This window comes from Haemaphysalis longicornis, unplaced genomic scaffold, assembly GCF_048455015.1.
Source record: "Haemaphysalis longicornis isolate Haplotype H1 unplaced genomic scaffold, Haemaphysalis longicornis Haplotype H1 scaffold_1, whole genome shotgun sequence".
In the NCBI taxonomy this organism is placed as follows: domain Eukaryota; kingdom Metazoa; phylum Arthropoda; class Arachnida; order Ixodida; family Ixodidae; genus Haemaphysalis; species Haemaphysalis longicornis.
The window spans coordinates 265,371,079-265,385,523 of NW_027526203.1; the positions used below are offsets into that span (position 1 = coordinate 265,371,079).

The 14,445-nt window shown below is 48.7% G+C and overlaps 2 protein-coding genes across 3 annotated transcripts in view; one reads left to right on the forward strand and one right to left on the reverse strand.

The window, feature by feature from the left end:
* LOC144145391 (protocadherin Fat 3-like) overlaps positions 1-14,445 on the reverse strand; it is a 340,760-nt gene that overhangs the window by 163,061 nt on the left and 163,254 nt on the right. For both annotated transcript variants that reach the window (XM_077676989.1, XM_077676981.1), the window contains exons 4-6: positions 12,183-12,343; positions 7,702-7,758; positions 5,746-5,841 (exon numbers count right to left, since the gene is read on the reverse strand). In XM_077676989.1, the coding sequence (XP_077533115.1) occupies positions 5,746-5,841; positions 7,702-7,758; positions 12,183-12,343 (314 nt within the window). The remainder of the gene's footprint in view (positions 1-5,745; positions 5,842-7,701; positions 7,759-12,182; positions 12,344-14,445) is intronic.
* LOC144174730 (uncharacterized) lies at positions 12,898-13,884 on the forward strand. Its single transcript, XM_077703565.1, has one exon. It carries the CDS (start codon positions 13,144-13,146, stop codon positions 13,882-13,884), a length of 741 nt encoding a protein of 246 aa, XP_077559691.1. The 5' UTR covers positions 12,898-13,143.

Consider the following 14,445-nt stretch of genomic DNA (forward strand, 5'->3'; position numbering starts at 1 on the left):
ATTTACAGTTATTCCACCAAAATTACGCTTCTCATAAGAAAAACTCTTGGAACGGTGAGTGAGCGAGTGAATAAACTTTATTGTGCCCAAAACTAGGTGAGGAGAGGGGGGGGAAAGGAATGGGTTGGCTAATCGCAGATAATTTCTCCGTTACGTGGCTGCCAGTAGATATTGTGGGGGAGGCTTCCCGTTCGGAGGCATTGACGTGAAAACTGACTTAACGACTACTGGGTCTGCACAATTTGCCAAAATTTATGAACCCACGCTCCATTCTCTTTTTACTGCTCCTTTACATTGCTTGCGAGACGTTCAACAAATGTTAGTTCAAGCTTAGCGATTATCCTGTTAACTAATCTCGGGAAAAAAAAAGTGTCGTGCTGTGCCAATGTTGTGCAATGTTTCATGTATATATGCTCCCTTTTTTTTGTTAGTAAACTCGGTTGATAGTCAGCATTGTGTTTGTGTTTCCTTCCTAAGTCCTGTGGTTTTCGTTCAAGCTGAAACCTCAAGTCGATATGAACAACTCACCCAAACCCAAGCAATTCTATAGTTGAAGCTGGCTGGAATGTGGGCATGCGTGGGTTGATTGATTTAAAGAAGAAGTGGGTGTAGGTTTCCCTCAAGCCGCTACATGCAGCCTATTTGTTTGTAAAGAATAGCCGCAATTAATTTATTAAAATGAGTGTTTGCCTCCATTACGCGCCATCTTGTCCATCCCCTTTCAAGGCAAGAGATTGCTCTCTTCAATTAAAAAAACCCGGCCGTGAGTCGGCTTCACCACAATGCACCTGAATTACCCATCACTGCCACCAACCAAACGAGGCACGAGACCCGTCATACGATTTTATTTTAATGGCGTGGTCTGAATTGTGACATTACTCAATACGCGCATGAAGGTTTGCATTGCCTCGGTGCAATTGATATATTTTTAATGAAGTTATACATAGGTAGGAACATGCTACTCGACATGTTTGGTCCCCTGGAAACAGTGATTGGTTATTATAGCGCATTGTGGCGCACCGGTCTCACGATATTCCTGTAGTGAGGCAACAAATAAGAAAAGGCAACAACAACAAACAGTCGTGCGAGCACGAGAAAGCAAAATAGAGAGAGAGAGAGAGAGAGAGAGAGAGAGAGAGAGAGAGAGAGAGAGAGAGAGAGAGAGAGAGAGAGAGAGAGAGAGAGAGAGAGAACACCTTCGGTTGCCCCCACGTCGAGAACACTACTATCCTTTCCCTTCATCCCTCCCTGAGTACGCACTGAGAGACGCGGGGGTCAATAGACACGAGTGCGGACGGAGCCCATCGGAAGGCCTGCCAATTAAGCAGGCGCACGGAACAGGGAGCCCGGCAAAGGGCTTTAGCGCGAGCACGGAGCCCGGCCGCTGATAAGAGCAATAAATGCAAAGGCCATAGAGAAAAGGATGAACGTACGGGGACGAAAGCACCGGTAACCCGGAGCCCAGGCTTCTTTTATATCTCCCTGCTGCTGGCCAAATATTACACGGAGAGAAAGCACAGCGGGGGAAGAAAAACAAAACGTGCTTATGGGCCACGGGCAAGGTGCAAACGTCGCCGCCCCGTTGCTCTGCAGTTCGTAGCTCTCCGAAGGGCCGGTGGACGCGGCAAGGCATAGGATAAGACGGCAGTGTTGCCCATCTTCGTAGCCACACCGGTTGAAAGGTGAGGCTGGGGGTCAACGGTCACGTCTCAGCGATTCCTCAAGGAAGGCGCCTGCGCGGTCGAGGCTTAGCGACAGCCGTGCTCAATCGGCAGTAGACTGCTGGGCAGCGTAGAAAAACAAAGAGGCAGGAGAAGGCAAGGTGCTCGCGTTCGCGGCCCCTTAGCGTAGCAGCGTCCGGTTTCCCTCACGTCGCCTCGAAACGAGCCCCGCGAAGAATTTGGGCCGGCCAGAGCGCATCGCATGAAGCGTTCCCCCGGGTGTCGTCGCCACACCGCAGCGGCGTCAGTGAGCCCGCTCGTGGGCAGCGCTGCGGCCGGACATACGACCGCTGCGAACGCTTTTCGTGCCCGCTGAGCTGACTTTACGGACGCGCCGTCTGGAGCCCACGCCAGCCCGCGGAGGCGTTGGCCAAGTAGCGACGATAAAAAAAAAAATAAGAAGAAGAAGAAACAGCCCTCGAAGCCCTGTTCTCGCTTATTCGACTCTTGGTGTTTCCGCTGCTGCATGCTTTCTCAGCGTACCCACTTCGGCATTGTTTGCGCGAGCCAAATTGATACGACAATGCTAAGAAAAGTGAAAGACGGGAAAACTGACCCGAAGGGCACCGGAAGCGGCGCACGTCCCTGACGTATCATAGTGTACACGTCTGCCAGCAGTTACATTGGCTCTCTCTGTTTACGGAAGCGGGCGGCATATGGGAAATACGTGTAATGTCCTTTCCTTCAGCGTGTATGCCTTTTTTGCTTGTTTTCTTGTCATTTCCAGTGTCCGGAGGTCGGATGTTTGTAATGCTCTGATAAGAGGTTTAAAAGTAGTAAGTATGACAACGGAAGTGCCTTATGCATCGGATGCTGGGCTGCCTGTATGTCGCAAAGAAAAAAATTTGGATTCCCCCGGCAAACTCCAAAAACGTCCACAACGTGTGCTTTTTTCCCCTAAAAAAAAAGTAGGTAGACAAGGGCGAACGAGAATTTAAATCGGCGTTTACTGAACTTGGCGGCCGTTTACTATCGGGATATCTTTTTTTTCCCCCGGGGCATTTTATTTCAAGGTCCACGACGGCATGGTCACTGCGACTGTTCGCCTGTGAGTGTCACATTACACGACTGGCCCTTCACAGTTGGTTTCAATTTTTCTTACACAGTTTCTTCTACACAGTTTCTTACAATTTCGAAATAGCGTGTTGCTTACTTGTTTTTATCTCACGCAAATGGCAGCTTTTCGCTTGAGCAATAAGCCACGACGCGTGCGGGGAATAACAACTGCCCGAGTGTGCAAAGAAGCGCAGGCAAGCAGTGTAGCGCATGGTGTATTCAGACAACGAATGCGGGTGACGGCGCACAACTGAACAGGAAAGTAGAGAAGGTGGCAAGTCTGACTGGCGTTCTTTGTTGAACCCATTGTTATGTTACTAACCAATTTGCTGCTGTCATCTACAGTCTGTGTATATGGCGTTTTTTTTTTGTAGAGACATTTTGCGTGCTTGTTAATTCCCAGCCGAGTTATATCTGTGCTCGCTGTATTTACGTGTGAATGCGGTATCATTGGAAAAGCGGCCGCGGCAACGTTGTTACACCGCGAATGTAACTAGAAAGAATTCGGGCCAATGTATGCGCTGAGGAACTTGTAATAGTTGATACTGCACCGCGGTAAGTTCGATAACGGCGTGCAGTATGCAGGATCTCAGCTTTTACCCACCGCAGTAACGTACTTCCAAGATTAGAAATCTCGATAATGCTCTTGTTTGGAGTGGTCCTACCGTACTTGTCCAATGGGCGTGATTCGGCTTCAAATGTCTCGTGCGCCGCCAGTTCCCGCTTTAGACGTTGCTTTCTGCGGAGCTGCCATTGAAGCTATTTTTTAAGCTGTTCGACTGTTGATAGCATAACCGCAGGTAACCTCGTAGTATTGAAAAAAAAAAAAAAAAAGAAACGAAATACGGCACGTGCTACCCGGTGGAAGCCGTTGCTTGGTGGCTCTATTCGGCTTCTTTTCCCGACCCTCTCCTTTTTTCGTGTAACATAGTACTAGCCTCATCTTTCCTGGGGAGGTAGAAGTGTATTGGAGAAACGTATATGTGTTGGAAGCAAACATTGTTTTGCGACATCCGTGTTAGCCGATCCCTGTCGCAGTATGGACCTCAGCAGTAACGAGTTTGTCGGTGGTAAACAAGTGTTCCAGCAGTCCTTCTGCCTACTTCGAAAAAAGCGTCTGTTCTTTGGTCTTGAAAAGTGCCATAGAAAGCTTTTAGCAACGCTCGCGAAGAATGCAGTGTGCACCGTCGGGACAGAGCCGTGGGGTGCCGGGGCGTGTACGGGCGGGAGACGCTCGGTTATTAAATGCGAGCCCAGAGACGAAGGCTCGTGCCCTCCCCGCCCTTGATCTCGCGAGAACGGGCACGGCCTGACGGGGCATGAAATTGTTATCTACGCTGTGTGACGGCTGTGGGCTTCAGCCGCGTTGCGTCACGCTATAGCCTGCCGGTGTCACCTTCAACGACACCTGGGGGAAGGATCGAGCGCCGATGCCGACGAAGGTTCTAACGGCGGCGCACAATGCGCGCATGGAGAGGACCCTCGTAAAGAACTCTCTATCTCTCTGGGATAGACTCGATTCGAGCTTGCAAGCGTCGTACCTTCCAGATACTTATATATGGGCAAATATGATAACACAATTCGCAACAAGCAAAGAAATTACTCGCAATCCTTTTATTTACCGCGCAGCTTTGCGAGTTTCTTTTGTGCGCTATTTCTGAGCTAACTATGCTACGCTTGTGACGCTAGTGAATCTTGTGAATGACGCTTGCGAATCTTGTACTCGTCCATCAGTACATCGCCGTAAGAATGTGTGCTAGCGCGCATCTGTAGTTCAATGCATGGGCAACCCGTTAAAAATTTATCTCAATTCCATTTTCCGGCCAGAATACTCTTGAAGAATTTTCGGTATGGGATGCTGTTTTTACACGTGAACTATACCTTGGAAAATAAAGATATAAATGATTTAATGACCTGTCTTGGTATACATACATCTAAACGGTATTAATGATTAAGTTAGTTCAAACTAAGTTTATAAACCTTCCTACGCCGTCTTACGGTCCAGTTTAGCCTACACAATGTCTTAAACCAAAGTTTGGGTAGCGTGCCTACATGCATTTTTAAGTACTAATTACGAAACAGTGGTGCGCGTTGCAACTGCCATCGTGACTGGCTTATTCTAGCTTGGTGTCTCCTGTAGCGGTGAAAAGACTAATATTCACACCACTTTTCCCCTCGAATACAGCTTCGGGTCGCATTAGGAGTACTGAGAGACACTTTTTAACCGTTTTTAGTTGAGTCTTACTCTGTTCTTCGTGATTTATGACGTGGACCTATGTGTATGTTCATTACATTATGGCAGACAAACTAGGGAAGCAGAAATGGTGTCTGAAAGACTATTTCGTGTTCGTGGACACTCTGCGCCAACGCAGCGGTTTCCCGTCTTTCTCGGTTATACAAGTTGCTACTCTGTTTCAACAAAAGCCGTCCCGTCGTTTCACCAAAATTGTATCTTGGTAAACCCCATCAGTACAGCAGCTTTAATTTGCGGTTTCGCGCGGCTATGAGATGCGCTATAGTGCAGGGCATAGAATGATTTCAACTATACCTGGTCCTCTGCAATGTGCTACAAAATCTCGTAGATGCCGACATTTTTCTTTTTGAACTCCTTCAGGAAAAAAAAAGGAGCTGCCGAAACGGAGATCAGCCAACCTACAACCGTACTTTCAGCAGTATACACATTGTCATCCACGATGAGGCAACGCAGAGAGTTCCAAGTATACCTTGAACCCTCTGCGCTGCTCATCGTCCTGTAGGACGTTTTATGAAAGGGGCTGTGTGGAAGAACGAACTTTCTAAAGCTCTTGCTATCCATTACTATCCGCCTGCCGAACATAGTCGCGGAAAGAGATTGCTGCGCCTCTGGCTGCGCCTAATCAGGTTACTCCGATAGGCCACTGTTTCATACTCTTCATGCAACTCCATGCAATGCGAGAGTACACCATGGCCGCATCAGGCGCGCCCTCACCTCGTCTACTTCGAGGTGGTAGGGAACATTCTGGAACTCCGGAGCGTGGTCGTTGACGTCCTGAATGTAGACGGTGACCGGCAGGAAGGCTTCGTCCTGAAAAAGCAGAGCACAACAACAGCAAGGTTACAGCGCGCAACATGTTGGGAGACTCGTAGCACAAGTACTCGCATAACTGCACGCCCCAAATGCTACCCGCTTCATTAACCACTCGCAGCAACAGTGAGAGACAGAGCCGCGTCAAATAAAGCAAGCGCTACGTGCTTCCATATAACACTTGGTGCATGCGACGTACGTATGGACGTGCGGGCACTGCGGGTGTTATTAATTCTGCACTCCAGGGGCCTTTCAAACGGCTGTGTCGAATATCACCCCAAAATCTTCTTCTTCAGTGTTAGTCTGTGCAGAAAATATCGCCTTACGCACGTAACCCCTCACTTTCTATGGCCTCACGCCTTTGTGTTCCTTATTTTCAGAGCAACGAGCTAAGCGCTTAGCTATAAGCAACATTTTCTGCCTTCATCAAAACTTTTTTTTTATTTCATAACCATTATCTTCCTGTCGATTTCCGGCAGCATGCGGCTGAGGGCGTGGATTGTGGGAAACGCGCGGGCTGTTAACTTTGTTTAATGCCGGTCAATATAAAATATTATTCCTTGTGTTTGTATCAACAGGAAGTTGAGGCAACTGTATCAAGAGACAATTTAAATGGTATGTAATAGTTTGTGATAATCTGTTACGCTAAATATACGTTTTTTTTTATTCGATTGAAAAGGTGGGCCGTAATGGTGGGTCGTCTTGCTTCACAACACAAGTTGCGAGGGACGAGCTGCCGAAGTCGAGAAAGAGAGAGAGGAGAGAAGAGAAGAGACGTTTCTGTAAAAGACAGCCCAAGTTACAAAGCGTCACCCCGCAGAGCAGCCTCAAGTCGCACTCTATACCTCTCGAAACCGTGGCGTTCCCCAATATTTGAATGGTGAGCTTTTTTATCTATTGTCCTACTTATTAATCTCGCCGGTAGAACGACCAGAGGTATAGAGCGCTTTATTATATTTACTGTAATAACTCTCCGTGAATGATGTTCATGCAAATTCAAAGCGAGGCGCTTTTTGGTGGAGTAAATGAGCCATGGCGTTGAATGCAGTCTCGCCCATCCGTTTTTTTTGTTTTTTTTGTTTTTTTTTTTTTTTTTGGAAGTGTGCCGCTTTTGGCTTCTCTGCAAGGCTACTCGTGAAAGAAGTGTGTACGGCGTGTCGAGCCCTGGTACATGCTTTATTATTCAAAGTTGTTTATCTTGCACTTTTTTTTTTCCTTTGCAATCTGCAGCTTCAATCAGGGCATCGTTTTGTGATGCGGTCGCGTGGTTTTCTCTTCTCACAGTACGAGCTGACGTGAATTATTTTACGCAGAAAAAAAATCCCTACCTAATGGGTCATTAAAGTAACGGCGGCCGCTGAAGCTCTATGGCCTCCGACTAAAAACAAAAACAAAATCCTGAAAGAGACGCTTCGCTGGCGCGCCAGGGGTGGCGAAGCGTACGTTGGCTTGGCCGCGTCAATAATATTCGCCGTCAGTGATTGTTATTTTTGGAATAAATGGTGCCTGCATGACACGACCAACGTCATAATGTCATTGCTCTCCCCACCTGCACTTCATCGCTCTACGAGCACGTCCGGAGCAGAACACAGGCCTCCACCGCACCAAAATGCTATCATGAACAATTCTAGACTTCAGCCTTCTGTTTTTGAAGACACCGTGACATCGTTTCGGTAAGAGCATGGCCTTGTAATTTAATTGTGAGGCTGACATGAGCCTCGTGGAGGCTGATGCAAATCTCATCGGTTATTTCGAGGACGCGGACCGTAACATACAATTTACCCCAATTTCTAGCCTCCTTCGTTGCGCGAAGGATGCAAGCAGGCCGACGGACATAGAAATTTCCGTCTCGTCACTTACCGTTCCCGAAGCTCCCCGGCAGGTGAGCTTGAACTTCAAGACACTCTGGGGATCGGGCTGAAAAAGTAAGCGAAAAAGCAGAGTTAGCAGGTGAACCATGCATGCATGAACGAGTACACGGTTCAGAGACATGAATACTATTCTGTATGTCTAAAGCTTACGAGGTGTCGCAGTTTTGTACGGCCCAAATGATGTTTACTCAAGAGTGCTCTGCATGTAAAAATCTTTCGAAAAAGCGTAAGGTTTCCACGGTTTTCTGTGGTCCAAATGATGTTTACACAACGGTGCGGTGTACACAAACATCGTTAAAGCGTTGCATTTGGCACCGAAGTGACATAAAGAAGAACTCCTGATGCTTCCCCCACTCGAGTCCCGTGGCATGCGCTGATACCTGGAAAGAGGCGGGTTTTTACTGTTTCAGCGAGACGCACAGAAGCAGCAACAGAATTAGGTTGGTGTCACTCGTCCGTGCAGAGCTCGGTTAATAAAAAAAAGGAAATAGTAACGGCGTTTCGGAAACTACGGTACAATTTTTTGTGCACTTTCCATTTATGTCCAACCCCCCTTCCCCCCCCCCCCCCCCCGAAAATAAATTTCTTGCCTCTTGCCGCAGAAGAGAAAAATAATAATAGAGAGCCTGGCGCACGCGAGAGCAGCACCGTCGTGATTCTTGCTCTTCGTCGACCCCCGCCGGGTGGCGGGCTTCCCCTTCGTAGGGCTCTCCAATCTCTTATTACAACAACCGCGAGCTGGCCCTTGAGCGGGGTTATTTAAGCTGGCGAAATTTGCCCCTTTCCACCACCGCTGACGCCAAGGCGGCCGACAGACTCAAGAGGGTGCAAATTTATTAAGGAGGGACGAGGACACGTAATGGGGGCCGCCAAATCACGCTACTTAGCTGTCATGAGAACAGGAGCAGCTATCATCACAACCCCCCCCCCCCCCCCCCCCCTCTCACTGTTCGCTCTTCGTCCCCAAGCTGACGCGCCAGGCATGGCGTCATCTATTCTCACGACCCGACCTGCTTCCTGCTCGCTACCAGAGTGTGGCCGTGAAAAAAAAAAGCAAACATCTTTCGGGCAGGCGGGTTGCGGACAATGTTTTGGGACTTATGCTCGTTTTTTTTTTTTTTTTGCTTACAACGTCAGTAATACTGACGCCGTCCGCCAAAAAAATAGCGCGAACACCAATCCCGTAGCAAGGCAAAAAAGGAAAAAAGAAAACTGAAATTGTGCTGCTACGCAGCGAAATGGACTCAGTACGAGTTTCTTTCGGTTATGCGCTCTTCTACCCCGATAAAACTTTCTCGCTCCGTCCTCGGCAATCTCCAACGATGACATTTAACTGAAGTTGTTAGTATACGTAGTGAGCCGTACAGGCATGCCCAATTCGTCTGTGATGGGGAGAACTAGGACGGCACATCAATCCCCCCCCCCCCCCAAGCAACTGATGGGCGGAGAAGTGTTTCCTGATGCGTTCACTTGCACTGCCTAGTAGTTAACGAGGGCACCGAGTCTAATGAGCGCAGGTGTTTATCTCGTCATTAATCACGCCTTGGGCAACCCCATCCATTTTGCGTAGCGCACATCAGAGACACCAATACACAAATTTCCCTGAACACCATTAGGTCATGATGCGGAATTTTCTCAATGCATTTCCGCGACGTCACCCGCGTCTGCGGTTCTGCAGAGGTGCCCTTTGGAGCGCACTTCTCGGCGACCCGGGCTGAGGCACGAAAAGGAAGATGAATAAAACGCGGGTGAGAATATTCTTTCGATCTGTCCTGCAAGCAACGATCTGTGTAAACTCCACCGCCCGAATAAGCGCGCAAAATTGCCTGCGACGGAGAGTCGATGCTGCACGTATGCAGGTCAGACGCAATGGTAAATAAACAAAAATATAACGTGTGCCTGCATCGCAAGAATTTGGCACAAAGTTCTCCCAACGCGACTTTTATTTACGTCCTAAAGGGCTTCGCGCAACCCCAGCCCGCAAAGCAAATGTCAGCTGCTTCCACGCACCAAGCGTGGGCGCGCTGTACCTGCAACATGCGCAGGGGAGGGGACTGCACAAATGCATGTTTGATGAAGAGAAAGCAGCCCACAACTGCCTCGCAGCAACAGTGATAGCAGTTACGAGTGTCGCGGAGGCATGGGGGTGTGTAAGCGTGGTTCATTATTTATTCAGCGTGGTTCAAGAATTGCTTTGGGACTTGCGGGGTTTTCGTCCGGCCGCGAAATCGTGTGCTAAAGATTTCGAATGCCATAAATGTAGGCGTACAATCTACATTTAGTTATTCGGTATCACGACAGCATTATATGAGAGGAACGCAAAAGTTGGCGGGGTTGCATACACTACTGATTGAAGACATTTCAAAAGCCGCCTTTTATTATGTGTGCTAGGAGTGATATCAACCGTCGCAGTAAATGCGTTTTAATAAAGGTGTATATCTGCAGCCGATATGGGTTACGAAAATGTACAACGCTAACACGCGAACACAAAGTAAGACACCAAACAACGTATTGTTTTGTGTCTTACTTCAACCTCGTCTATTAGCTCTGTATACCCTCTTGTTACTTAAAGGGACCCTGCAAAACTTTCGATAAACGCTTTCACTCTTTTCATCGCGTCTGGAAGCACTGCGAAATCTATAGTTATCGCCAGCACGGAGCGGCACTGCGTTATTTGCTCGTCGCAGCAGATACGCCTTCCATTTCTGCTTTGTTTTTGTCGCTTTATTTTTAAAGTTGCGGTTGAATGCGTTCATTGCTCCAACTGAAGAAAAACCGGCTAACTGCCGCTACACGGCCTTAGTGACGTAATTCGAGCGGTCGAAGAAAACCAAGACCGGGAAAGAGAGAAAAATTGTTTGAGCGAGCTTCCAAGCTATCTGATGGGCATATATAAGTAAATTTTAGCTGAGGTACTTCGCGACCCCCTAATCCAAGTACTGGGTGTGTTGGGTGACTACGTTCTGCGAGCATTTAAGATTTCAAAAAAAGTTGAAAGAGGTATTGCAGGGTCCCTTTAAGTCATGAAGCAAGTAGCTTTGCAAACAACTTTGTTAAAGGAACGGCGCATACAATACGGGCACGTTTTTGTCACGAAAAAAACATTAAGCTACCAAAAATAGGTGAAATTGGTTCACTGACAAAAATATCGTCGTGTCTGAGTAATCGGGAATGGCAGGTACGAAGCAAGTCACCAATTTTGCTTGTGGAATCTAGCCATCGGTTTAGGCTCTGTCTTCACGCACTGAAGGCCGCAACGCCGAGTCGTAAGCGACGAGTGAGTGCTTTTGCGCCTAAAGATAGCCAGCCCATTCTGATGAAATTAAGATCGCATCTTTAGGGATGCTCAAGAGTCACCTTCGATACATTGCTTGGTTTATCCTAAATGCGCCTAACATATTCCTCGTCGTGATCCTCGGGCGCGTGGTAACCGCTAACCCCCACGGCGCCCCTCCCCCCCTTCCTTCCCCAACATCCCATCTCAAGCCTCAATGTTGATGTTGTTCTTCATTTCATTGGGCTTAGAATAAATACTGGGTGCGTGATTCAAAGTTTGGCGTCCTCTTGGAACTTGAAAAGCAATGAACAAGAACCGTGTAATCCCCTTCAAAGTACTTTGCCATATTTACACAACTCTATCGTCACTTATTCATAACATCGCTGATAGTTTTGTTATGCAGAGCTGTTAGAATCAAAGATTAACAATTTTAACGCGTTTCAGGATTTTAGCTATCTTATTTAAAAAGCTCGTGTGTAGGTGCTTGAAATGGGAGCCGTGAAGCTTCTAGTGAGGGTGCAAGTACGATTTGCTGCAATACGGTCTAGTTGAACACATTAGTTCGTTATGATTAAATACCGACCGTACGCAGAAGGCCATCTTTCTCTCGAAAATAGCGGAACGCTAATTCCTGTCCTGCTGTAATTTAAAATGCTGTGAAAGTGGCCCGTGTGCGGGGCCGACATCACACATGGCGAAAGGACTCGATGTATTCTGATGGACAAAGTAATTAATTTGCATAGTCTTTTCCCTCCCATTAACATGAGACCACTGACATCTCCTCGCTTCGAACCTGATTCTTCATTCATCTATTAAACGCCTCGGGTTCGGGTTTCGGGTTTCTTTAACTTTACTTCGGGTTTCTTTAACGTTTTACATGGACGCGTTCGTTTCGCGCCTCCGTCAGAAAAACGGCCACCGCGGCCTGGTTGCGAAATAGTATTTTGTCGCAGGAGAGCATACAACTTTTGAAATTACTTAGCAGGTTACCTCCGAGTTGATTTGAGGCTAGAAATGCCTTGAGTGACGTTTTACAAGAAGTACAGGTTTTCCTACGGGGGTTAGAGGAGGACAGTCAGTCTTCAACAGAAGTTTCACACAGCCTATACCTGTCACTAAATAAAGAGACGACGCTGGTCGTATCGATGCACCGCAATCTACTGCCTACGAAGACGATTGCGACATAAACTTACACGGTCCACGAGGTCTTCAAGCGACTTGGCGACCTTTATGGAAACCGAACGGTCGTCGATATCTTCGTGTCGGAAGTAGTTGATGTCGCTCAGGCTGTTGTCCATTGCCTCGACGCGCAGGTCCCGTCGTGGATGCACTTCCACCCGGAATACTTCTTGTCCTGAGCAATAAGACGAGAAAGACAAAGAATTGGTTGAAATTTCGCAACTGGCCTACTACACAAAAGCTATATATTAAATTTGTACTTCCTCACAGCCAAGCTGTATTAGGCTCCTTCGGTGGTTTCTTTTATGAACTAATGTCGTCAACAATACGCTGAGCCCTCTGACGGAACATAGCCTCGCCGGGAGATTGCTCAAACAACTTCGTTACGAGCGAAACAACATTCATCCACCAGGCTGCAGCACTGCACTCAGTGGCAGTAATAGTAGTAGTAGGATAAAACTTTTATTTGAGCCGCTGAAGTGGGAGGGGTTCCTTAGTCCTGAAATCGATGCATAACTCAGCAACAAATTATGTCACAGATTTACACATCGTAAGAATGACTGGCTTGGTGCCGCTATCGTTTCTTTAAGTTGTTTGTCGATTGCCTGTGTACGGTTGTAATGTTGTCTTTTCTCACTCTGGGCTCCTGTAAAAAGGTTTCCGATGCTCCTAGGCACGCGAATATACATTGATTATGGCTATTACACTTCGTCGTCTTCACAGCTTCACGGATTGCGAGAAGGGAGAAGAAGAAGGGGCCCTGCGCACGTTCGTACCAGCGGCCGGCGTTCCGAAGCACCCCATCGGGAGGGTGAGCCGCCCTGAGACCAGCCAGCCGAGGGCAACGCTTCCGCGAGGCGGCTCCCGCTAGGGCCAGAAGACGCAGCAGCGACACGAGCGGGCCTCTGCGACGCGGCGGACGCCCTTGGCCAAAATTGTCCCCCTGCCCATGCCGGCAGTCGTTCGCGAGCGCTAATGTCTCACTACCAGGACTACTACTCCGTCCTGGGCATCAGCCGCAATGCCACGATGGCCGAGGTCAACCGGGCTTACAAGGCGCTGGCACTGCAGTGGCACCCGGACAAGAATGCTACCAACAAAGAGAAGGCGGAGCGTATGTTCCGCCTCATAGCGGAGGCGCACAACATACTGGGCAACGAGGCGTCGCGACAGCGCTACGACACGAACCTGCGCAAGAACTCCCTCCCAAAGTCCCCCTCGGGCACGCTGCGTGCGTACTGCTACATCGTGCCCAGCTTCCCAAGGACGGGCGGCACGCAGCAGTCCTGCTCGTACACGCAGAACCCCGTCGCCACTTATCCGCACTACTCGATGACTAGCATGTACCGACCGACGGCCAGCTCGTCGCACCATCCGATGTACGGCTACAACCTGTACCAGCCTTCGTCGTCCCAGTACGTGTACAACATTCCCCTCAGCTCGTACGTGCCCAAGCAGGCCATGTCAATGACTGGCTACCCGTCGCCCTACCAGCAACTGGCGGCCGCCTCACGGCCCGCTCTGGACCCCGACCTGTCGCTGGTGAACGTGCCCACGGAGTACGAGCGGCAGACCTCCACGCGCATCATCCAGGGCACGCGCATGGACCTGGAGGTGATCAAGGAGAACGCGGCCGAAATTGTCAACGTCTACGAGAACGGGGTGCTCACGCAGAGCACTTTCCGACGCACCGGCCCCACGCCACACGCTCCTTAGGCCCGGGCCCACTCTCCTCTGCATGGAGCAAGCGCAACTCGTCTACATTACGCCACAATAAATGGTCGTGCCTGCACCAGAGTGTGCTTAGTGCAATTTTTTCAAGGCTCATTAACACACGGGCCAAACCCAAGGATGCTTGAAGGTAAAGAGGCTTTCGATGTCCCGTTTCGCTCTCGCAGCAGTAGTCTTTAGCAAAAAAAATGCACAAGTGTCATTTCGTGGCTGGTGCTCATGGTATTGCAGTACTATGTGGGGCACATGTCGTTCAGTTTGCGAAATCGCAGGCTCATATAGACGGTACACCATCCCATAAAAGAAGCTAACATGAACTATAAAGAGGGAAGTGGACATATTGCTAGCAGCCGGGGCTTCAGCTGGTACGGTTATTTTGCCGGGCACTGTTTCGTGATTGGTTGTACAGGCTTACTTCATTGTGACCGGATAGCACAGTCACGCGTAGTGGTGGTGGAGTAGTGGTACCGCACTGGTTTCTGATCGGAAAGTCCATAGTTCGATCCCACCTCCTCTACTCTGTTACTTTTGTAGACTTTTTTTCTT